Source organism: Mandrillus leucophaeus, unplaced genomic scaffold (genome assembly GCF_000951045.1).
Source record: "Mandrillus leucophaeus isolate KB7577 unplaced genomic scaffold, Mleu.le_1.0 Scaffold196, whole genome shotgun sequence".
Taxonomy (NCBI): Eukaryota; Metazoa; Chordata; class Mammalia; order Primates; family Cercopithecidae; genus Mandrillus; species Mandrillus leucophaeus.
Genome location: NW_012101987.1, coordinates 703,285 through 726,648, shown reverse-complemented (window position 1 = coordinate 726,648; position 23,364 = coordinate 703,285). Strand labels below are relative to the sequence as shown.

The 23,364-nt window shown below is 39.8% G+C and overlaps 1 protein-coding gene across 3 annotated transcripts in view; it reads left to right on the top strand.

The window, feature by feature from the left end:
• Positions 1-505: 505 nt before the first annotated feature.
• The window catches only part of LGR5 (leucine-rich repeat containing G protein-coupled receptor 5), a 146,702-nt gene continuing 123,843 nt past the window's right edge, over positions 506-23,364 (top strand). For all 3 annotated transcript variants that reach the window (XM_011978514.1, XM_011978513.1, XM_011978512.1), the window contains exon 1: positions 506-1,028. In XM_011978514.1, the coding sequence (XP_011833904.1) occupies positions 817-1,028 (212 nt within the window). In that variant the 5' untranslated portion in view covers positions 506-816. The remainder of the gene's footprint in view (positions 1,029-23,364) is intronic.

Here is a 23,364-nt window from a genome sequence, read left to right as displayed (position 1 = left end):
GACGTAAGGATCAAAAAGGCCACCTATCATTCGCCGGGGATGCCTGCCTCCTTACCCTGAAAACGTAACTATTTCTCTGCATCGAATTTCAGTTTTTGTGTTTTTGTTTTGTTTTGTTCTGTTTAATCACTCCAAGTATCTCATCCATTATTTGAAGCGGGCTCGGGGGAAACCTGCTGCATCCTCCAGTCCTTGTGCGTCCGTTTAGGTCTCTCCGAAGCAGGTCCCTCTCGACTCTCAGATCTGGGTCTCCAAGACTCATGAAGGGGTAAAGGTGGGGATCCCTTATTCGGGCGCGCGGCGCTGAGCGCTGAATCCTCCCCGCGGAGGCTCAGTGGGAGCGCCGAGAACTCGCCAGCACCGCGGGCTGCCTGCTGCCTCCCAGCCCAGGACTTGGGAAAGGAGGGAGGGGACAAGTGGAGGGAAAGTGGGGCCGGGCAGGGGGTGCCTGGGAAGCTAGGCTGCGCTGACGTCACTGGGCGCGCAATTCGGGCTGGAGCGCTTTAAAAAACGAGCGTGCAAGCAGAGATGCTGCTCCACACCGCTCAGGCCGCGAGCAGCAGCAAGGCGCACCGCCACTGTCGCCGCTGCAGCCAGGGCTGCTCCCAAGGCCGGCGTGGCGGCAACCGGCACCTCAGTCCCCGCCGCGCTTCTCCTAGCCGCCCACGCCGGCGGGACAGGAACGCTGCGTTTGGTGCTGCAGACTCCCGCTGAGTTGCAGAAGCCCACCGAGTGGCGCCCGGCGCGCCACGGCCCGTAGCAGTCCGGTGCTGCCCTCCGCCCGCGTCCAGCTCGTGGCCCCCTACTTCGGGCACCATGGACACCTCCCGGCTCGGTGTGCTCCTGTCCTTGCCTGTGCTGCTGCAGCTGGCGGCCGGGAGCAGCTCGCCCAGGTCTGGTGCGCTGCTGCGGGGCTGCCCCACACACTGTCATTGCGAGCCCGACGGCAGGATGTTGCTCAGAGTGGACTGCTCCGACCTGGGGCTCTCGGAGCTGCCTTCCAACCTCAGCGTCTTCACCTCCTACCTGTAAGTGCTTCCCCACGTCACTCCGGGAGACAGGCTAAGAGGAGAAGGAAGATTCGTCCAAGGCGAGGCTGGAGTCTCCTCGGCGCCAGCCTGTTCTGGGGGTGGGGGCGGGGGCGGGCGAGTTTGTCAAAGGCATCCTGGCCAGGACTCTTAGGGCCCCCAGAGAAATGCACGTGTCTCGGGGAGTAGCGTGCCGGCACTTTCTGGGCCCGCAGAGAAATGGCTTCAAGTGCAACCCGGGAAAGCGCTGCTGCGCCGCAGCTTCCCAGTCCAGCTCTAGAAACATCGCTGGGTGAATTCCTGCAAATGCAGGCATTTGCGTGTGGAGTGGGCATTTGTGACCCAGAACCTGGTACCCAAAGGCAGGCTGCCATCTGGTTACCGTCCCAACCGCCTCTCTGCGTCTAGTCGCATTCCACGAAAAGATGGTCTGTAGAAAGTTGCCCCAAAGGAGAAACAACTTGCCCAACTCCAAAGGGTTTTTAGTCTGCATCCCTTGCACGGTGACGTGATGTAACCTTTTTCTTTTTTTCCTCTTTTCCTCCCTTTCTTCCTCCCTTCTTCCTTCCTTCCCTCCCTCCTTTCTTTTTATTTTCTTTCTTTTTTTAACGGCGTGATTAAAATGTGGCAACCACAAACCCCGATTAGAGCTGCCAGAACGTTATCTTTACCTTTGGCTGCCCGCGCCGCCCTTTGAAGTACCCGCGGCTGCTGTGTAATCTTTAACCATCTCTTCCCCCGGGGGAGGAAAGGGGAAGTGGGCTGAAGGCTGTTGGGCTGGTAAACAGCGGCTCCGACACCCAAAGGGAGACCTGAAGCTCTCTATCATCCCTGGGGGTTTCTCCCACCCCTTCTCTCCCCCACTGCAACTTCCAAAGCCCTGAGGCAGCGGCTCATAGCATAATTTTGTCTGTGGAAAACGCAGGCCCGAAGGTAACAGGTGGTTGGGTGAACGCGGTGACCCAGGAGGAACCCTATTCTCGGAGACCAAGGCGACCACTCTCCCTACCCCCTTGCAAAGCATCTGGGGCTTCATTCCTTCCAGCAGAGACCAGGATCTAGGCCACTCTGGGAAACAGGTGCTCCTTACCACAAGGTGAAACATCTAGGTTTTAGTTCCAGACACTGCAGCGAGCCCACCCCAAGCCCAGGCAATCCCAGTTTTCGGCGTCTCTGATGTACCTTGGCAGGGGAGAGTTGGGATGTTTGTGAACCAGTTCTTCCATCTGTTTAGTGGTTTTCTGGAGGGAAGAAACATGAAGAGGCTTGCACAACATTTTCCACTAGGTAGTGATTCTTTTTCTGGAGACAGTGAGGAAGAAAAAAAATCTTTTACTTGCTTTAATATTGTCTTTAAAGAAAGGTGCCATCCTGCTAGATTTTAGGATTGGTAGATGGCAGGTCGCCTCCTCCTCTACCATGAAGCTATTTTGACTGCTTTTTCTTTTTTACCTGAAAGAATGTTAAAACTATTTTCCCCACCAGGTTTCCCCTCAATTGCACTCATACATGTGGTAGTGATATTGTTCCAGGAATGGAAATCTGCTCTCCTAAATGATCATGCTCTCAGAATTCACATTTCCTCCTCCTGAACAGCTGTCTCTACTACAAAGCAGAATACTCATCCCCAGCCTCTCTGGTTTAACTGCTGAAGTCAGTGTTGCAAGGATTCCGCGCTCTCCAATGCACTGAATTTCTGAGACCAGTTTGGCAATTTTGCCTAGCAGTCTATAACTCTTCTTTCCCATCACGCTGAAGTTTGACTGTATGCAAGGGAGGTGTGCAGTACCCCCAAACACTTAACCTACTATTTAAATCATACATTCGTTATAAAATATGTTTAAGAATACAGAAAATAAGCTTATGAATAGTTCCAGATTGCTTTCTTCTCTCACTTGAAAGAACAAACATTTGTTAGGCTTCTGTTACTAAAAGTTGGCATAAAATTCTGCTTTATACCATTTCCCACATACCTCAAATGCATTTGACTGTGTCCTCCATGTGCTCGGGAGAACTTGCTGCCACCTACTGCCAATGTTCCCTATGTATCTATAGATAGAACCATCTATCTATATTATAGATAACCCCTTGAAGTTAAGATACTATTAGGAAATTAAGTGCCATATTATTATCATGTTATTTGATGACAGCCTGTACAGTGGCCTAAGAAGACATTTTCCCAGTGCCCTATGAAATATTAAACTCAGAGTGTCTGTAAAAAGTGATACAGTAAATGTTAAATACTTATTTCTAATGCAACACAGTTCAAGGAATATGAGTGCTGAATATAGAAGTCAGTCCTGAAGTAAATAACCAATGTGGTGTTCTTTATGATGTGTGATTTCATAATTTGGTGTCCTTATGTACTAAAAAATGCCAGGGCCCATGGGATGCCCTTTGAGCAGGTGTTGAGGGTTTGGGGGGTTTTTTGGTTTTTTACAACCACAGGAATGCTGTGCAGACCTTAAGAGTAGATGATGCCCTGTTTTGGTTACACCTAGTATTCTCTGACCATTTCTGTCTTCACTTGTGCAGCCAAAACATAAAAGAGGAATTTTTATTTACTCATATTCAAATAAACGTGTGTGTGTTCTACTGATTTTCTTATTTGAAAGAATAACTTCCCTTTGATGTTCAAAGGGAACACGAAGTTATAGCTCCACTCCACTGGGGCCCAGTAGAAATTAATCCTTAATGAGAAAGTTGCAGTGTACAAAGACTGATGTGGTGAAAAGCCAGAACTCCTATCTTTTATTATTTGTAAGAGGTTATCATCATTTATTTAGTCAAAATGTTATCTCCTAATCCCCCTCAAAAAAAGAGCAAGCATTTACTTTTCTTCGAACAGATTGACGATGGCAAGTTCCAGCTGTACACATTTGGCAAGTAGCTGTATACATTTACCACAATCTGATAGCCAGCTAGTCAGACTTGTAGATAAAGAAAGTTTCCTACATATCTTCATAGAATGCAAGCATTATTTATGTGCCATTTTGTCATCTTTTTTTTCCCAGAAAAGCAAAATTTTAAGCCAGTCCAAATATTAATATTGACTCTCTTTTCTTACTGAGCTGCCTTCCACAGTAGGTCTTTAACTCGACCAGTGAACAGAGTGGAAACACTGGAAAAATCTCGATCTTCATCTCTTCTCTCCCCCTGTCCCCCAGAAAGTGGTTATGGGCTCTAATTTTACTAACAGGGGCTAACAAAGTTTATGTAGCAGAAAATAAGGAACACACCAAGGTTGAGATATAAAAGCAGACAAAGTTGTTTACAACATCTCTATCTACCAGTTGTGATCTGTTCTAAATAAAGTAGTTCTAGCATCTAATCTTAGTATAGGTAAGCTACTTTAATGCATCAAATGTGGACATTTTTGTTAATAGGATCTTAAAAGTAAACTCCTCTCTGCTACTTTGATGTGTCTGTCATCTAGTTAGTGTGACATTCAGATAGACAACTAAATCCTAATGAACATCCTAACATAATAAATATACTTTTCTTTATTGGTCCAGAACAGCTATTTTATTTTAAAAAGGAAACTGAGTTTTTCTTTGCTGTTGCTTAAAGGCATTCACATTTCATCCATAAGCAAATTTATGTTATATAAACCAAAGGAACGAAGAGAAAAGATTTTTTTTTTAATTATGTAGTTTGGTTACTTTTTCATATGTAAGTTTGAAACAAAATTTAATTTTACACATAACTAGTAAAACTGATGTTAATAAGAACAGAACAAAAGTCACAATTAGTTAATTAGGCACTACCTTAATATCATAAATGTGTTTTAAGTATTTAAGATGCAGTTTCAAAATGAAAGATCCTTTTTAGAATCTTCTCTGAAAATGATTTAATATAGTTCTGCTTCTCTTCTTATCTTAAATAAAAGAAAATGTACTTTAGAAATGATTACAAAAATAGTAACTCTTATAACAGCCTTAATGTTTAGATCAATTACAAACATTATACAGTTTGCTCTAAAATGTACTTTTAGAATTGTTTAAAACATAATGATGCCAGTAAATTTTCTTCATTTTAATGAAGTTCTTTCTTTTTCTCCAGGATTCCTGGGGATTTTTTCCGTAGTGTTTTTGTTATGGGATGAATTATTAAAACTAACTGATAATTAGCCTAAGTAATTTTTTAAAGTAGTGAGCTCATTCAAACAATTTTGTAGCATAAATTTAAAATAAATATTTTACTGAATATATTTAACATATGCATGGCAGAGTTGGTGTGACAAGAATGAATTTTTACATATAATAAACATGATCTTCAGGTTTTTTCTTTCTTCGTTATGCATTTTCCTTGAAGTAAAGGAGTTCTGATGTGGCAACAAAAGGTAGCAATCATAAATGAGTTAGAAGATCGGAATCAAGAAATAGCCTGTGTAAATAACATCATGTTTTGATAATAGACCAGTCACACTTGGATGTGTTTAAAGAAGTTCAGAAACACAAAACTGGTCTATGATTTCTGAGAGTTAAGTATTATATCTGAACTATTTTATTGTTTTCAGTTTTCAAAATATGTATCTGTCAAAGGCATAGAAATATCAGACCAAACAACCCAATAAAGCTATCAAAATTAAAGACATTATAGAATATTTATAATTTTACAGCAAAGCATTTTTTTATATTTCTTCTATCAAATTCATGCATTTAAGTCATTTTAGCTACAAATTTAAGTATGTTTCTGAATAATCTAAATCACATGCCATAAGATAGAAATGAAAAACAGTAGTGGGTTGTCCAATGAACAATTTTGTGAAGTAATGTTTTTGTTTGGTTCAGTTATTACGCAAATTTAGAATAAGGCTAAATGGCACATTTTCTTGTAAACACTTCCCCAATAGATACTTCTGGCAAATTGAAGTCTTCATGAGAAGACAAATTCCTTCCTATAAGATTCAACTTCCTTACTCCAGTTGCAATATTTTCCTTTATAGAGTCTCAGTTTGTAGTAGAGAGATGAATCAGACTGGCACTAAAGCCACAACTGGTATATTACATATAAAGCAAAATGAGCTGAATATCTAGTCCTGTTGCTATTTTTGATGTATCTTGGTGGAATTTCACTTGTTAAATCTGCCCATGAGTTCTAGCCCACTACAACTCTTTTATTCCCAGATCTGTCAGCTTTAATCCACACTTTTATTTAACCATTGTAAATAACCAACTATATGCCCAGTTTCACCTGTGGATCTCTATCTATGACAAAAGGAGACATTTCACAGTCTATAATGTGGAATTTTTGATTAAATTCTCATAATTCAAAATTGATTTTGTTCTCCATAAGCTATATGGTGGGAAGCAGGTCCGTTCTTAAAATCTGTGGCATTTTTCTGTTAAATGGATTAAGCCCAATGGGAATGCCTGGCTTGAAATTGGAAGGGAGAAAAACATTAGTCATTTGATTTCAAGAAATGGAATAATATATCTAGTGGTAATGCTAAAAGGCTCTCAACAGGGCATTAGCATTAGTGGAAAACTATTTAAAAGATGTTTCCTAAGCAGAAGTGCTTCTGTATACCCTCAAGTATTACTTCTCTTTTTAATGTTTAAGTCTGGAATTGGAGATGCTGAGATTTACTTGAAGAGGACGCAAAGGAACCAACTCCTGACCTGACCGTATAAACAACTTCCTGAAAGTCAGATGGAATAACACCCCAGGGTTTCATGATAGGCTCTCTCCTTCAGGGTTTATTCTTCTTATTTGGCAGTGAGCTCCTCCAGGGTAGGACATTTTCCATTTTATATCCCAAGCGCCCATTCCAACGCCTGGCTCTTAAGGGAGTTCAGTAAATACCGGTAATGTTGAATTGAGTAGAATTGGCTGAACCAGCTGCTGAAATCCCAGTGGCTAACAGGAGTCAGAGAAAGACAGGTGAGAACTACTAGTCCGCAAGTACAAATAACACAAGGCCGCTGGCCACAATTACTGTCCAGCCCCATTTGAAATACAGCTGAATTGTGTTCAGTTTAAATGATGCAATGAGTTGTTTATTTTAACACATGCCAAGATTTACATGTAGAAATTACTTTATTTTTTTAATAGCAATAGTCATAATAACTGATAGTTGTATTGTTTTTCCTAAGTATCTGGCACTAAATACTTTACTGAGTCATAGGCCCCACAAAGGTATTACATGCTTTGCTCAGTCAATGTCCTTCTTGTGGTGGGGCAACTTATGACAACTTAGGAGTGATAATAGTACCTCTTAATAGGTAAGCTTACTGTAAGCTTATTTCAAGTATTTCCATTGCTCAAAATATTTTTGGACTTCCTTTGAAGTTATCTTCAGGGCCAATTTACAGCAACCCAAGAAAACCAGCTTTCCAATTTATACTTATGCCTCATAATCATTTTAATTGGTGCTGAAATATTTCAGCCCATTTTTCTTTTCAGGAACACAATGTATGAAGCCCTAATACCAGAAATATTTTTTCAGGGAATTCCAGAGCAAAATGCAGTTTTCAATTTTCCAATAATGTTAGCATTACGTTACAGAGTTTAGGGCCAATATTATAAGTTCAGTAGACATAATTTTATATATCCATTTTCTTACTACCACAGAAACAATTTTTCTTGTCTCCAAATCAGAGATAAGTTGTGGTAGCTGCCAGAGTATTGTGAAGAGTGATCAATAGATTAGTAACCACCTAGGCAAGAATGAAACTTTTTTCCTATAACCAGATCTATGTATCAAATGAAGTAGCTGCATTCTTTGGAACTATTTCTCAGTTCAAATGGACGTGAACTTTCTTAACAGACAAATTCTATTTGAGCTTGTATTCACCTTTAAAATGGATGAAATGAGATAAATTGTTGTCTCAAAGGTATCATAATGTTATTCATTTGATTCAGAATAGAAAATTGTTTCAACGTTTTATCAAATTCCCCAGCATATTTTTAAACTATGCATGGTTTAACCATTAGACAATTAGTGATTCAGACTTATGTGTCAATTAGAAATCTGGATAAGTCATAGAAAAGTTCCCTTCTTCAAACAATGAAAAACCTTTTCGGAACTATGCATCTAATTTCCTCAGTCCTTTAATTCAGCTTATTAACCTGATATACATTAATCATTTATTGTATTACAAAGTCAACAGAAAAAACAGTACTGATGTTTAGAAAAATTAGGATATGTTTGGGGTACAGTATCTAGAATGTTTTAAAATAGTACTCTCACACTCCAGCTTTTTACTGACTTAATAATTTAAAATTATTCAACAATCTCTAATTTTCAAATATCCTATTTTTTATATATGCACATTTTCCACATACTTGTTTTATCCTTCTTGCCTTCAGAAGGAGTGTTTGCTTCTTCTTCAAACAAGGATTGTGATGGCCAAGGGGGAAGAAAGTGTCTCGTGCACACACTAATACACACACGAACAAGAAACAATTCCCTTTGTGCACTTGCTTGGTGGAAATGATACAAACGTTGGCAGGGCATAGCCGTGGAGGGCCGACCCTTTACAAGGGAGAGACTGTGGAACTGGCTGCTTGAAGGCACCTTCAGTTCAGTTCAGAAACTGAAATGCAGAAGACAATCGTCCTGGCAAAGGGAGCCCAACTCCAGCTGAGAACGCGTGCATGGAGCTGACCTCCCTCCTCAGCCTGCCAGGCGAGATTAAGCTTTCCTCAAGTGGTCCCTTGTTAGCCCGTCCTTTTTTCCATGTTGCTCATCTTTCACAACTAGAAGCCAAGTGTTTCAAACTGTTCCTCAATGTGCAGCCAAATTCCTTTATTTCCCCCTTCCTCCTCCTTGTCTCCCTCACACACACAAACACACACACACACACACACACACAACTGTGGTGACTAAGCTTACATGCGTGCCTTCTTTTCAAAGCCTACACTGAGAAAATAACCTTAGAATTTTTAAGTTTCACTAAAACACTGGTAAATACTTTTGTTCTCCTTTTTTCTTGAAACCTTGATTAAGTGGAGCAGAGACCTCTACGAAAGATGTCGATTTGTAAAAATAACCTTTCTTTGATCAAAAAAGCCACAAAAGTGTACTTCTCAAGAAAGTAGAAAACCACACATGATCTCAAGTGGAAAAAATATAAAGAATTTGCTGAATTTTTAACCTTAGTACATAACAAGGATATTATTTTAAAGTTGGTTGGTTAATGTGGGCTGTGTTAGAACTTTCAATGTGTTGTGTTTGGGTTTATGCAATGTTATTTTAATGAGTTTATTGGTTCGATGCACAAAACACCACATGGTGCTTGAAGGTTTTAGGTTATAAATTTTCTCGTGAGGCACTTACTTGAAGGAACTCTGTTACATAATCAATTGGTCTTTAAATCTATCAGCACAAAATATAACCTTTCAGTTTTTTACATATGTGGTGATTATTATTTGATTATGAAAACCAAATAAAAATTTCCATAGAAGATGTTATATTCCTTAATGAACTATTTTGTATATATATTGACGTTTTCACAATAAACATTTATTTCACAGTATTTGTTGAGTGAATCTACAAAGTGAATTTGGAGTCTTCTAGTAAAGACGGAGAATAAAGAATCTTCCTCTTTGTCTTTGTACTTTCTGTCCTGAAGGGACCCTTAGCAGACATGCCTGCATTTGGCAATAAGCCTACTCTATCATTGTTACAGTGTTAACTGTACCATAGAGAAAAGCCTAGAAAAACAATGGCAAGAGAGGTGGAAGGGCTAACGGAAGAAATTTGCTACCCAAGGGACAGTGCTGACAGAACTCAAAGACTGTGAGTTACTGGACTCCACTAGACACCTGTTCCCAGAGGATACACTTCTCCTGTGTCTCTCTTTACCTTTCTTCATCCCTCGCTTCAAGATAGTATCAGAGAACTGAAAGGATGCCTTGTCCTTATCTCAGACACTTTCCCCACCAAGGGCTTCAAACTAGAAGATGAAGGGAAGTTTAGAAAGAAGAGTCCTTGTGATTTAAGTATCAACTCCAGTCACCAAAATTGGGGTCTCTGATTTTAACTTGGAAAAGCTACATTACTGTTCCTATGGTGGAAGATCTTAGCTCATGCACAGTCCCTATTCTTCAGCAGCTGTTGTTCTCTGGGACTCAGTGCAATATAGTACAGGAGGAAGTTCAAGATCTTTTTTTATCGAGTCTTCAAGCTCGGGTAGCAAAAGGAAATCCTAGTTAAACCAGATTCTCCCATGTTGTGAGCATATCTTATTTGAAGATCTCAAAAGGTTTAGCAGCATGATTAACTGACAGCAAGTGTCCACCTTCCACCTTCCAGCTGCTGGCCTTGTAGGAAAACATCTACTTCCCCAGAGTCTTATAGTCATAAGTGTTAGGTAGATATGTTCTGGTCCTGAATGACTACTACATAGTAACTTGAAACCGTCTTTGCCTTAGCTATAGGAACATCTCAGAATATAATTAATTGTATATTGTGAAGGAAAGCAAATTTGGGGAGATTTATGTTAATTATAATAAACCTAATTTAGAGTTTGAACTAATACCTAACTACATTTAGAGTAAGTTCTACTGTGAAGAACTAAAAGGATAATCTTTTATCCACAAATTACCAGAATGACTAAGCTGTATATCTAAGATCACATTACACAATGCAAGACTGAAATTTAATCATGATTGCTAGAGCATTACCCGAATTGCTCAAATAAACAGAATTAAAATCACTTAGATGGGTTACAAAGGATTTCAGTGAGTCAAAAGCCATGGCTACCCAGGGAATTTAGAATGGAAAGAACCTTGGAATTTACCTAATCCAACGTCTTTATTTCACAGATGATGAAATTTATGTTCATAAGGGGTTAATGACATTCCGAAAGTCACACAGCTAGCAAAGACAGAATTACACTCCAGATCTCCTGAAAACCCCAGCCCAGTACTACTTCTTGGTCACCTTTATATTTCAATGTCAGATACTCCAATGAACTCAAAAACTCCCAGTTACTTTTTCCAGATGTTGCCAAATATCCTGTTGTTTACACATATTATGTATGTCCATATCTAGATGTGTACCTGAATTTTAACAGTATCATCTTATTTTGGTCCATTGTAAATACAGATGCAGTATCTCCATATCACCTAAAAATCTGCAGAGCAAAAAGGAACACTCAGATTTAGCTTGAAAAATAATTAAGCATAATTAATCCCCCAAATGTCTGTTCATAATTGTCATTTACTTCTTTTTTCTGTTTTTGGTAAAGATGGGAGTATGGCTATGTTGCCCAGGCTGGTCTCGAACTCCTGGCCTCAAGTAATTATCCACCTCAGCCTTCCAAAGTGTTGGGATTATAGGCAGTAGCCACCAGGTCCAGCCTCTGTTCATAGTAGTTAAATCTCTAATTATTGTAATTAAAATTTCATTTATGACCTTAATTTTATCAAATTTTGGTTGCCTTAATGTCCCTTGTAACTGTTCTCTTTCTCTTCTAGCAGTGAAATTGCACTAGTCCAGGGTCTACTCACTTTTTTCCTGGATAACTGTAGCAGTTTCCTGTCATGGTCTACATAGACCCCCAACACACACACACACACTCCCTACTATCCTGCTAGTCTCTTCAAGATGCACCTCTGGTCATGTCTTACCTATATTCAATCCTTTAGTGGTGTCCTGTGATTTCATAATAACTTTTAACACCTCAGTTTAGCCCACAAAGTCAACTTTTTTTGCCTCATCCCTAACCTGCAACCCCTGCTGCCAATTCCCCCTCGCTAGCTCCCTGTTAAAAGAAAAACCTTAGACAAATTAAACTTAACAGAGTTTAATTGAGCAAAGAACAAATTGGGCAGCCCCCAAACCAGAATAGGTTCAGAGAGAATCTGGCGCTGCCATGTGGTTTGAAGAAGATTTATGGACAGAAGAGGGAAAGTGAAGAACAGTGAATGGAAGTGAGGTGCAGAAACAGATGGATTGATTACAGCTTGGTGTTGGCCTTATTTGAACAGAGTTTGAATAGTGAGCCATCTTTGATTGAACAAACTTGGTGCTTGGGTCAAGAGCAGGTTACAGTCTGTTTTCACATCCAGTTAGGTTGCAGCTTACTATGTATGGAGAAACCTTTAGGCCAAACTTAGAATATGTAAAGGGGTAGCTTTAGTCTGAATTTAACACCCCAAACTCTCTTCTCTCCAGCCATTTCAAACTGCATCTTACAATTTCCCTATTTCGTGCCTCCAGGTGTTCACATGTGTTGCCCTGTGCTGGGATTGCCTTTCTTCTTTTGCTAACCTCTGTTAGTCTTCCCATACTCAGCTCAAATGTTACCTCCTCTGGGAAGCTTTCTGTAACCCCACATTTTAGAAACCTGTCTTTGATGCTCCCACACCATTCTGAGCCCATTTTGATCATAGCGCTCACCACACTTGATCACCATATTTCATCTACTTGTCTGTTTCCAGTACTGGACTATATACCCCTTGAAAATTGGATCAGAACACAGAATTCTTGTACATTTATCACGTTTTTCATTTTCTCTATTTTATGGTGCTTTGACATCTTGGAGCCTTGCTGCTCCTAGAGAGACTGCCCCTCCTAGGGCTAAGGAATTCCTGGAGATAGCAAATGATTTTCTCTGGAGTGCACCTTTCATATGCAAACCAATCAATCCAAAGGCCACACCCCACCCCCAACCACTCCCTTTCCCAGGCTCTTTCAGGGCTCTTACACTCTAGGTCAATATTCCCCTGGTCTACTCACCCCAAGCTCAGGTTTCAACAAATTGAGATAGCCCCTACACCCCACAGCACACTGAAATTATTCAACTAGCCGATCCTAAACCTGCTTACCCTGCCTTGTCCATTCCTTCCCATGGAAACCACAATAAAGGACCTGCCCATGCTTTTCTTCTGCTCCTTCTATCTCCAGACTGAGCCCAGAGCTTTCCTGTGTGGCTCTGCATGGAATGGTGAGTCCTCTCCTCTTGGGAACTGTGAGTAACAAACTCCCTTTTCAATGGCAGTCATCTCCTGATCTGTTGGCCTCGTCACACCTGAATAATATTAACACCTACATTTTAAAACACCTGGTGTCCATGCATGTCTGCATCTGGGCAACTTCAAAGGGGCACATAGCCCAGGCACACTTAAAGGACAGTCAGCACAGTTTTCTCTCTGGAGGGTACTCTTCTGTTCCCCTAAACTCTATGTAAAACTCAAACTGTCCACATGCCTAAGACATAAGATGCCATTTTCTAGCTGCCAAACGTGCAACGGAGTGAGACTACTTGATATAATTTCTGATATAATCTTATAATGTGATGACAGAGAGATTCTTTCCTCTAAATTTGGCAGACTGATTGTTTGGAATATCCCAAGACAGAGGGAAAAAAATTAAAAAAGTGCTGTTGATGCTTTTAGCCATAGTTCCTCATTTGACCCTCATAACGAACAGTAAAATAGTTATTACTATCACTATGAGAACATCTCTTGATGTTAGAAATGAGAACATTTCTTGATAACTATCGCAGCCTTATCTTCAGTGACCTTGACAAGTTACTCAATGCCTCAGTTTTCTCATTTGTAAGATGGCAATAATAATGACATCTACCTGACTAAGTTGTTGTGAAGACTGGTGAGATAATGCACATAAAGCACTTTACATGGCACCTCACTTGTGTAGGATGCATTAAATGTTAGGTGCAATTATTTCTGTTGATGATGGTACAGTTACTATCACACTAAACCCATGCTTTTCAAGTATACCATGCTGTCTCTTACTGTTATTCCCTAAATTAGCTAAATTAATTGTCCTGAATGTTTAAAAGTTTAAATGTAATTTTCATTAAATAAGATTTCTTAATGTTAAAAACAAGAAAAGAACAGCAGAAAGGCACCTACTAGGTAAAGAACTAGAGGAGAAAGAAAGGGCATCTTCAAATGAATTTGGCATCACCCAGCAACTGTTATAAATAAAAATATTCTAACTTTTGTTTCTGATCCTTAGTATCAAATAGACAAAAGATTATGTGTTTTAAATGAAGTTTCATATTTGCACATGAGTGTGTAGCATTTTGAAGACACTGCACAAATCCCCAGGATAGATGAGGGCTGAGTGAACACTTTGTCAAGAGAGTAGGCTGATGGCACAATGTTAGGACTCTACTCCTCAGATACAATTTAATGAATGACCCAGAATTTGTAGTCCTGGGCTTGAAGTGCTTTTATCCTTTCCTTTTTTTTTTTTTTTTAAATCTCACCCACCCTCATGACTTTTCCTGACTGTGAAAGAAAAATTCAGCTTGCTAGCTTCTTCTGCTCTTAGAAGCTCCAGTATCAGCCGTTGATTCACTACAGTGGCAGGCAAGAGATGATGGATTTGAGGGGACTGAGAGAAAGTTGGGAATTCAACCTTCCTTCAGAGCCAAAAATATATTCAGGAAAACCCAAGATTTCAACACAACAAAAATGTGTTTCTTTTTTTTTTATATTAACTGAAAAAATAGTTCTACTTTAAGAACAAAAACTGATTTAAGGAACGGGCTTGTGTCTACCTGAAAATACATTCGAAATAATGTAATTTTCATGAGGAACTTCAGTACTCATCTTTGACAAAGAAGCAGTTGGTTCAACATAATTGCGGGAAGGATCTTTCAGTCAGTGATGGTGATGAGGCTAATATCATTCCCTGAGAATAATAGGTATCAATGATGTGAATTTGTGTAGGAGAGGGGATTCAAAGTTAAATAGGGGGTCAAAGTACCACTTGGACTTGTGTTTCAAGCAGGAAGCCTCTGGAATTAGGCCCAGTGATCCTCAGGAGAGAAGAGAGATAGGTGAGCAGTTCTTGGAGCAGAGAGTCTTTTAATCCTATCGGATGAGCCTGTACTACTGTCTCTGCGGATATTCTGTACCCTTCTGCAAAAGGAGAAAGCTGACTTTTCCCATAACTGATGAAATCAAGAGAGCAGTTCTGAAAAAAACAAGGGAAATCTCCTTATATCTTACTACATATAGAAAGATGATTCTGGAATTCCCGAGTGCCTACTGAATTAATAAACCAGGAAGCTGATTTATTTCACCACTCTAAATCTAACATGGAAGAAATCGTCAGACATCTACTACATATCATCCAGCAGTACAGATTGGAGAAGTAGACTCTGTCAGCCCACCTTTATCAAACAGCGTAAATAATCACCAAACCAAGGGAAGCAGAAGGCAGCAAAAGTCAAACAATTTTCAGTGAAGAGTCAGAGCATCTCTCTCAAAGGGAAATCCTTCAAGTGGAGAGGAGAGGGTAGGAGGAAAGTGGCAGCCCAGAGGAGACGAGACTGTGGCAAATTAGAAAGAAATAAAACAATACCCAAAGGAACTCAAAGGAGAGGTGAAGCGCAAGACAGAGAGAAGAGTGAGGCAAGAGGACAACCTGTCAAGCATAGCACAGAGCTTGGCTACTGGCTCCACTGTGGAGCTGGCTCACCCCATGGGTAGAGTACAATCCTTCGAGATATCCACAAGGCACACACACACATGCACACGCACACACACACACACACATACCCCACGGCCACATCTGTGCATATACACAAAGGAATAAGAAAAAAAAAACCACTCATTGTGGAAATACCCTCAAAATCTTAAAATATATATCTAACCTACAGGATAAAGCAACTGGAATACTCCTGGGAACTGGGAGTATCACTATGGTGCAGGGGAAAAAAAGCAAACAGAAAACAAAACAAGAAAAAAGTGCAGGAGAGTAGTACACTAGATTAGAAGTCCAGGTCTGTAGTTCTGAAACTTGCCAACACATTAGTTCCAAGTGGGAGCTAATTTAACCATCTCAAAGCCCAGATCCCACACCAGACTAACTAAATCACAGTTTCTGAGGGAAGGAGCTAGGTATCAGAACGTACTTTAACTCCCCAAGGCAAATTCAAAATGAGACCAAGTTTGAGAACCACTGATCTGGGCCCAGCTACCCCACTAATCAGCCCCAGAATCTCTGGCAAGATGCATATCCTCCCTGTTTCAATTTTTGCATCTGTAAAATAAGAGAGGTGAACATATGTTCTGAGGTCTTTCCTAATTCAGTCATTCTAGGAGTCTATCAGCTTGACATTTGTGTGTATTGCAATAGGGCAGGTGTAGCAGGATTGTAGAAAATGGGAGGTTTCCACAGACCCACACCCACTCCCATTTTGTGCAGCAAATCTGGAAGCATTGTTTACTCTCCTGCCACGAGCATTACTTAAAATGACTTTATTTGTTTTACAGTTTAGAGAGCCTCTGTAGATAGCCTCAGGAGCCCATTCATTTCATTAACATTAAATCAACAAGCAGACCTTCTTTCTGCCTCTCTCTAGCAGGATTAATGGATTTTGGCATGATTTGTGCACCTAGCAGCAAAACCTCGTGCTGAGAAAGCTAGCAGGCTTGACTAATTCCCAGTAGTGCTAACTTCATAAACTTACTTTAAGCTTTTAACTTTGACTAAAGATTAAAGGTAATGACTCCACGCCGTTGTTTAGATGTATGATACTCAATATACACAAAAAATTATACAAAAATGACAAACCATTTGATAAATTAACATTGTATAAATATGTGCATATAGATATGGTTTTTATGCTTATGAAACTACTCAATTCTGTATATAAAAAGATCCCCTAAAACACTGAGAGATTTATGTAATAAATAATCGCAGTAAATAGAGTATTGACAGATGTATTTGTAAATTGTAAGCATAAAAATTTATGGTTAGAATATTATAATATACTGATAGAAGACCTAGTTTCACATGATGGAACATTGACTATGAGAAATTTTCTAAGAAGCAAAATTATTCTACTCTATGAGACCAGTTATCACCTACAAAGCATTCCCACACATGACTGCTTATACTTTTATATTCCAGTCTTACATTAAATTCAAAATTTAGATAAGTCCACATGAAGACGGGGGAGAAAAGGAAAAAATACAATATTTCCAGCCCATCTGACAAGACTACATAAAAAGCTTTTGATCAAAGGGTCTTAAGTACACTTTACTGGTGTGACAAACAACATTTTTATCCCTTTATTAGATTTATTTTTCTTCTGAAAACTGCAGTGACCAGGGTATGGTTTGTGAAAGAAAGCTGGCAGGGTTGTGTTCTTTGATTCCTAATTAACACCTTCAGTCTCAAAAGAGAACCAACAGAAATACCATAAAATGTTGCAGCTGCATTGTGATTCCGCTTGGTTGGTTTGTTAAAAGTCGGCTGGGCATTGGCAGCTGCAATAAAGGGAAAGCTCAATGGATGTTTTGTATTGTACCCACTGAAGTGAAAGAAGGCAACCATTTTATTTTTCAAATGGGCAGCTGCAGAGGGAGGTTTAAATGGAGCTAAATGCAAGATTTACTGTTAATTTATAGTAAATAAATAAAGAAAATAAAACCTAGCTTTCCGGTTTTTACAATCACATAACAGACATTTTAGCTGGAAATTATTAAGGACCATCATTTCAGAGCTTTTTAGCAACCAATTTGGGGAATTCGGCAACAAGGAATAGCATTCATTTAAAATCAAAACAGCCTTTTTGAAAGAGCTGAGCAAGCCAAAGCTTTAGAAGCTGACATTTCCACTTTGAAAGGTAAAGATATATCTTTCCTGTCTTGGGTAACGTAACTCCCTCGTCCCACTTTATTGAAACCCTAAAATTTGTTCAGATGGAAATTGAATAAGATTCCATACACCCCCATTTCACTTTTTTTTTTAAGAGCGTGGAGTTGAATTTTGCCTATGGTAGGGGAATAAAGGAAGCATTTAACTTTGGTCAGATAAATCTCACTCACATTCAAAAATGCAATTAAGGAAATATGTAAATCTAGATGTTTCATCAAATGCTAGCTAAGGGGTTACTAGTTCTTTTCGAACACAATGACTGAACTAAAGAACTTTAGTGTCTGTGTAAGAACCATTGTCCAAGCCGCAGTCCCTGTTGGAAACAGAGTCCGGCCTGGCCGTGGGAAATACCTACATATTTGACACAGACCCTATTTCTGAGAGAAAGGGGATGGAAGAGAAAGTATGGAGATTTTACTGTTGCATTCTAATCAACCATGATCTGCCTAATTTGCTTTGATCAGGAAGATAAACTAATTTTTCTATGAGCTGGTTAGAAGTAATTAGCAAGCCAAAGCTTTCATGTTATTTCAAAAGAGCTAAAGTAAAGGGGATCAGAAAGTGTAATGGTGGGAGCTAAATACATCTTTTCTGCTCATCTAAGAGCATTGTTCATTCAAAATAGGATACTGACACAGAAGAGGAACTTCAGCTAAAGATAGTTTCATGGGCTACACAACCATTGTAAATCCAGGGATTTACATAGTGCTATGTAACTAAACAAGGTTACCAAAAGTGACTTATAACTGGTGTCTGTGTCATATAGTCCCGCTGTTTTGTGGGAACACCTTTACCTTCACGTAAAAAGGTGCAATTATTGTCTAGTCCTAAAGCGTTGGTGGTTTTTCCCTGAAGCTCAGTCTTTCACATGTGAGTTGTTGGAGGCAGTTGCCTGCGTTTATTTGAACCCTAAGCTGTTGCTGCTTCTCTCATGCACACAGACCCAGCCAACTTGGGATCCTACAATCCTGGACATACTAGAATGGGATCTAAGATCAAATTGAAAAAGTTAATCAGGAACCTGACACCACAGATGCTTCAGTTTCACAGCCTGGTTCATGGTTTTTGTGCCAGTTACCAACTTCAGTAGTGCCGCCTCCTCCTTTCTTGTTTTTTTCTAAGCTCCCAAACATATGTAGTCATTAGATGAGAAGGAAAGATTTTGGAATATGGGATTTTGTTTCTTAAATAAAATCTACTATTTAGTGTTACTTTTTTTCTTGTTGATATGACCTTTGCATTGCTTCCCTTTTCAAACTCTTGTAGTAGATACGATATCTGTAACCCTACTGTAAACTTAATTGCTTTTTTGGCTACTAATCTCCTGTGCTAGGGTTCTTAGATACCAAAGTGTGTATTTCCAGTCAGATTTAATGTTCCTTATAAAATGAGTAGATCTTTTAAAAGGGCCTCTGTCAGGTTGGAGCTCAACAAGCTTCAAGGTTATAGAGAAACTATTATTGTGGAATAATTCTAAAGGAAACTAGAAAATATGATTTAAAGACCAATATTCTACCTTACTTTTAAAATTACTTAAAATAATTGGATTTAGTTTTCTGATTTTTTCTATTTTTTGGAAAGCTGCAGTCAACAAACATTTTAATTCTTCTTTCACTGTTTTAAAAGTCCTTAAGCAGTGTTTAAAAATGTAAATAAGTCTGTTTTTACTTTCTTGCTAGTTTTTATAAAGTCTAGAAAAGATGGCGACTATAATGAGTAAGAAGTCAATCTATGACTGTGGAAGAGATCTTTCAGAGTGTCAGCTTCGTGTGCCTGCAAATTTATTTGTTCATTTATCCATTTATTCACACAATTAATATTTATCAACTGCCCACCTTGTGCTAGATGCTGAGGGTATAACAGTGTACAAGATGTACACAATCCTTGCCTTTGTATGGCAGCAGACATTTTTTAGATGCATATTTAAATATAAATTATTCGGATGAAAGATCTCTGATGGCAAACAGGAGTGCACTAAAAGAGAACCTGCTTGGTCTTGGTGGTCAGGGAACACTTCCCTTGGGAAATGACATTTAATCTGAAACTTGGAGGATGAGTTAGAGTTAGCCAAGGAAAGGAGAGGGAAGGAGTATTCTAGACTTTCCCATTTAAGTCTGAGCACTGGCTGAATTCTCCTCTGTGCTTTCTGCACTTATAATATGTAGCATAACCTAGTAAGACCAGTAATGACCCTATACCAAAGGAGGCCTGAATGCAGTACCTAAGAGGCAGAATTCTCCTGTGAGATCTGACCTCTCATTACTAGGAGCCCTCTCGTAAGGCAAGGCACTCTGCAGTTGTGTTCTGATTTCATAAGTGTACCTTCTGCTTTACTGGCTTATAGTTTTACTGGGCATATCTCATTCATTTTCAATTCTTCTGAAATACAATTATGAACTCATTTATTTGCACCCCTAATAATAACATAAGGAGAAGGTGGTAATCATGATATACGAGCCTGTACATTTCCCCTGCATTTGATGGAGGAGCAAGGAGCTGAGGGCCAGGTCCATATACTGAGCCCTACTCCCCACTGGAAGTAGAAAGCATGATTCCCCTCTATTCTTCTCTCATTCACGGTAAACTCTCCCAATTTTTGTTCACAAGGGGGAGCTGGCCAAATCTAAGTTTATTAATTCAACTATTCAACTGATATTTGTTCCTCACCTCCTATCAGGCCAGTTCTAGACTAGGCCCAAGAAACAAAGATGAATTAAGGAACAGCCTCTGCTCTCTGGAGTTCACAATTTAATTGAGGAAGACAGTCAAGAAAACAGAAGTAGTGTAGTGGTTAGGAGCCTTCCTCTGGGGTAATCACTTGGTATTGGAATCCTGGCACTACCTCTTATTTGCTTGGACAAATTATTTGTACTGACCATTTATAATAATTATTACTCCTATAAATTATAATAATTTATAATTATTGTTATTGTTCTAAATAATTATTACTCCTCTGGGGCTTCCGTTTTTCTCATCTGTGAAATAGAATGTTTGGGCTAGAGCTGTTTCCAAGGGTTTGTTTGCAGACCACTTAGAATAGTGCCTGGCAGGTAGTAAAGACAAGGTAAGGTTAGCTATTGTTACTAACAGAGGTTGATATAATGTCCTGTGGAAGCAGAGAGAAGAAAATCATTCACTCCACTTGGAGTTGAAAATACTTCACAGAGAGGGTCATGCTTGCCCTGCTCTTGAAGAATGGGGACGTTTTCACCATATGGATGGGGCATACCCTCTAGAAGTCAGGACCCACATCAGCGCAGGCACAGGAGTGTGAAAGCACGTGGAAGGAAAGTTTCAGATTTGCTGAACATGAGACAACAGTGACTGGAAATGAGAAAATGATGAAGAGAGAAATACAAAAAGGATCCTAAGAGTCACAAGGACTCATGGGAAGACACAAAAAGTTTAGTGGGGAGAAGTTGAGTAAACTTCTCAGTTCCAATCATGACTTCTGCCTGCCAAATAAAGCCTAAGGTCCTTCTTCAAGTTTTCCTTCACAGCACGCTAAGCGTCTGAGGCGCAGGGTTTTCATCCCACTCTGTCATTGATTAACGATATGACTGGCAGGTACCATTTAACTCTTCCTGATCTGTTTTGTCTTCTGCTATCTGTTATATCTTCTGCTAAATGAGAATCATCCAGTGCTCATTTTAGTGCATGCATCTCCCTGGATTAACTTTATATACAGTAAGGGATGCTTAACTTGCAAATTAATGTCATGTTTAACCCACCGGCATTATGTGTCCCTGAACCGGTGGAAAAGTGGAGGCAGAATCAGACTGGGATTCCTCTGTGACTTGCTTATTTTCTCAGGAATCATCCATCCACATTCTTCCTCCTCTCCTACATAGTGACTTCCATTTCATCCTGCCTTACACAGCGCTTCCATTTCCTATTGTAAAACAGGGATAGTTTTCTTACTTCTCCACATCTTTACTCAACCCTACCCTTACAAAATAAGTGAATGAATAAATGGTTTCTGCATAACACTCAACTAGGCCGTTATCTTGAAACTCAATCCTACCCACTTCGAAAGGCTTTCAGAAATCATTGCTTTGCTGAGAACAGAACCATGACAGATCTTCCCAGGAATTGCTCCTTATCCACTCTCCTTGCCACAGCATCTACATTTGGGGGTTATAATCTGTCTTGCACCTTTTCTGGTAGTAAGCATAGCAGCCGGAAACCACAGTTTAGCTTTATCTAGATCTCCAGGCTTCTGATGACCTATGTGTCTGCCCTGCCCCCTTTCCTCATATCTCAGAAGGGATGTGTTTGCCTCTTTTCCAAAGTTATCACGAATCTATAATCTGTCATTCCATTCCCTTTTATCTCCTGGGACCAATAGTTTATTCATTCAGCAAATTTTTATTGTGAATGAATTATTTAAGGTGCTATGGAGGACACAAATGGAGATAATATCAATTAATTCTCTTCTAGACATTTGAAATCTAAAGGTTAGTATCATTCCATATTGTATTAAATTTGGTAACTTGGCATTTTACTTGATAAAGGGATTTCTATTTAAAGATATCACCATAGCATCCTCTATTTCCCCCTTTTAGTCTATTTATTATCATGTTCCCCACTAGCAGAGCATTTGGCACATATAAGTGTTATATACATATTTTCTATTGGGGGAATGATAGATTCCTCACTTCAAAAATCAAAGCGTCTTTCCTATGCTCTTCAATTTCCTCAAATTGTTTCCATTCTGTTTCCTTCCCCTCTCTACCTACATTCTTGAAAGAGAAGGCCATATTCATTGCCACCATTTCATTACCACCCAGTCACTCTTTCATCCCTTTTGAAATCAGCCTGCCACCTCCACCATTCAACTTAAATCACTCTCTCTTAAATGCCACCAATGACCTCCTACTGTCTAGTCCAAATGGCCTTTTCTTAGTCCTTAATCATCCTGGACCACTCTCTAGCATTGCACCCTGATGACCATCCCCTTGTCCCATCTGAAGTGGGGTGAGTGCTCTAAGAATCCAGCCTTAAATGCACAAGTTTTGGAATCTGCCGGGTGTGAATTTGGCCATGGTCCAAAGCTCAGTTTCATTATCTGTAAAATGGGTTAATAGACCCTGTTAACTGTGCTTGGCACATACCTGCTCAGCCTCCTAACCTCCCTCTCATCTCATGCATGTACCACTGCCAAATCAGTCTTTCTAAACTGAATGCTGATCATGTCACTTCCCGGCTCAGAAAGCTCCACCAATGCCCAGGGATGGGAAAACTCCAAATCCGTAGGCCTGCATGCAGGATCTCTACAGTCAGCTCAAATCATACCCAGCTGTGCCCCAACAGCCAGACTCATGCAGGACTGAGAGTCTGGAGAGAGTTTCCACTGTCAACTAGGCCTCTGAATGGCTGTCATTTAATATCTCCTTCTCTAGTGTCTTCATTAGCAGATGGAAATCCTAGGTTAATTTAAAGCTAAAGCTCCTCCTAGCTATAAAATGCTAAGATTTGACCTTTCTGGCCTTATTTTTCCATACTCTCTTTCCAAGTTTTCTATATGTTCAGGAAAATTGGACTGGGCTCCATTTTTCTAACCTGCTTCTACTTTCCTCTCCCGTCTCTGCTCTCACCAGTTTCTCCCATGGGTAAAAGTCCTTCCTGCAAGCTCTTCTCAAGTACCATCTCCTCATCAATGGCTGGGAGTAATCGTCTCATCCAATAGATGCCAATCATCTTTTATGGTGCATTCATGTCAGGCAAGTCTCATTTGGA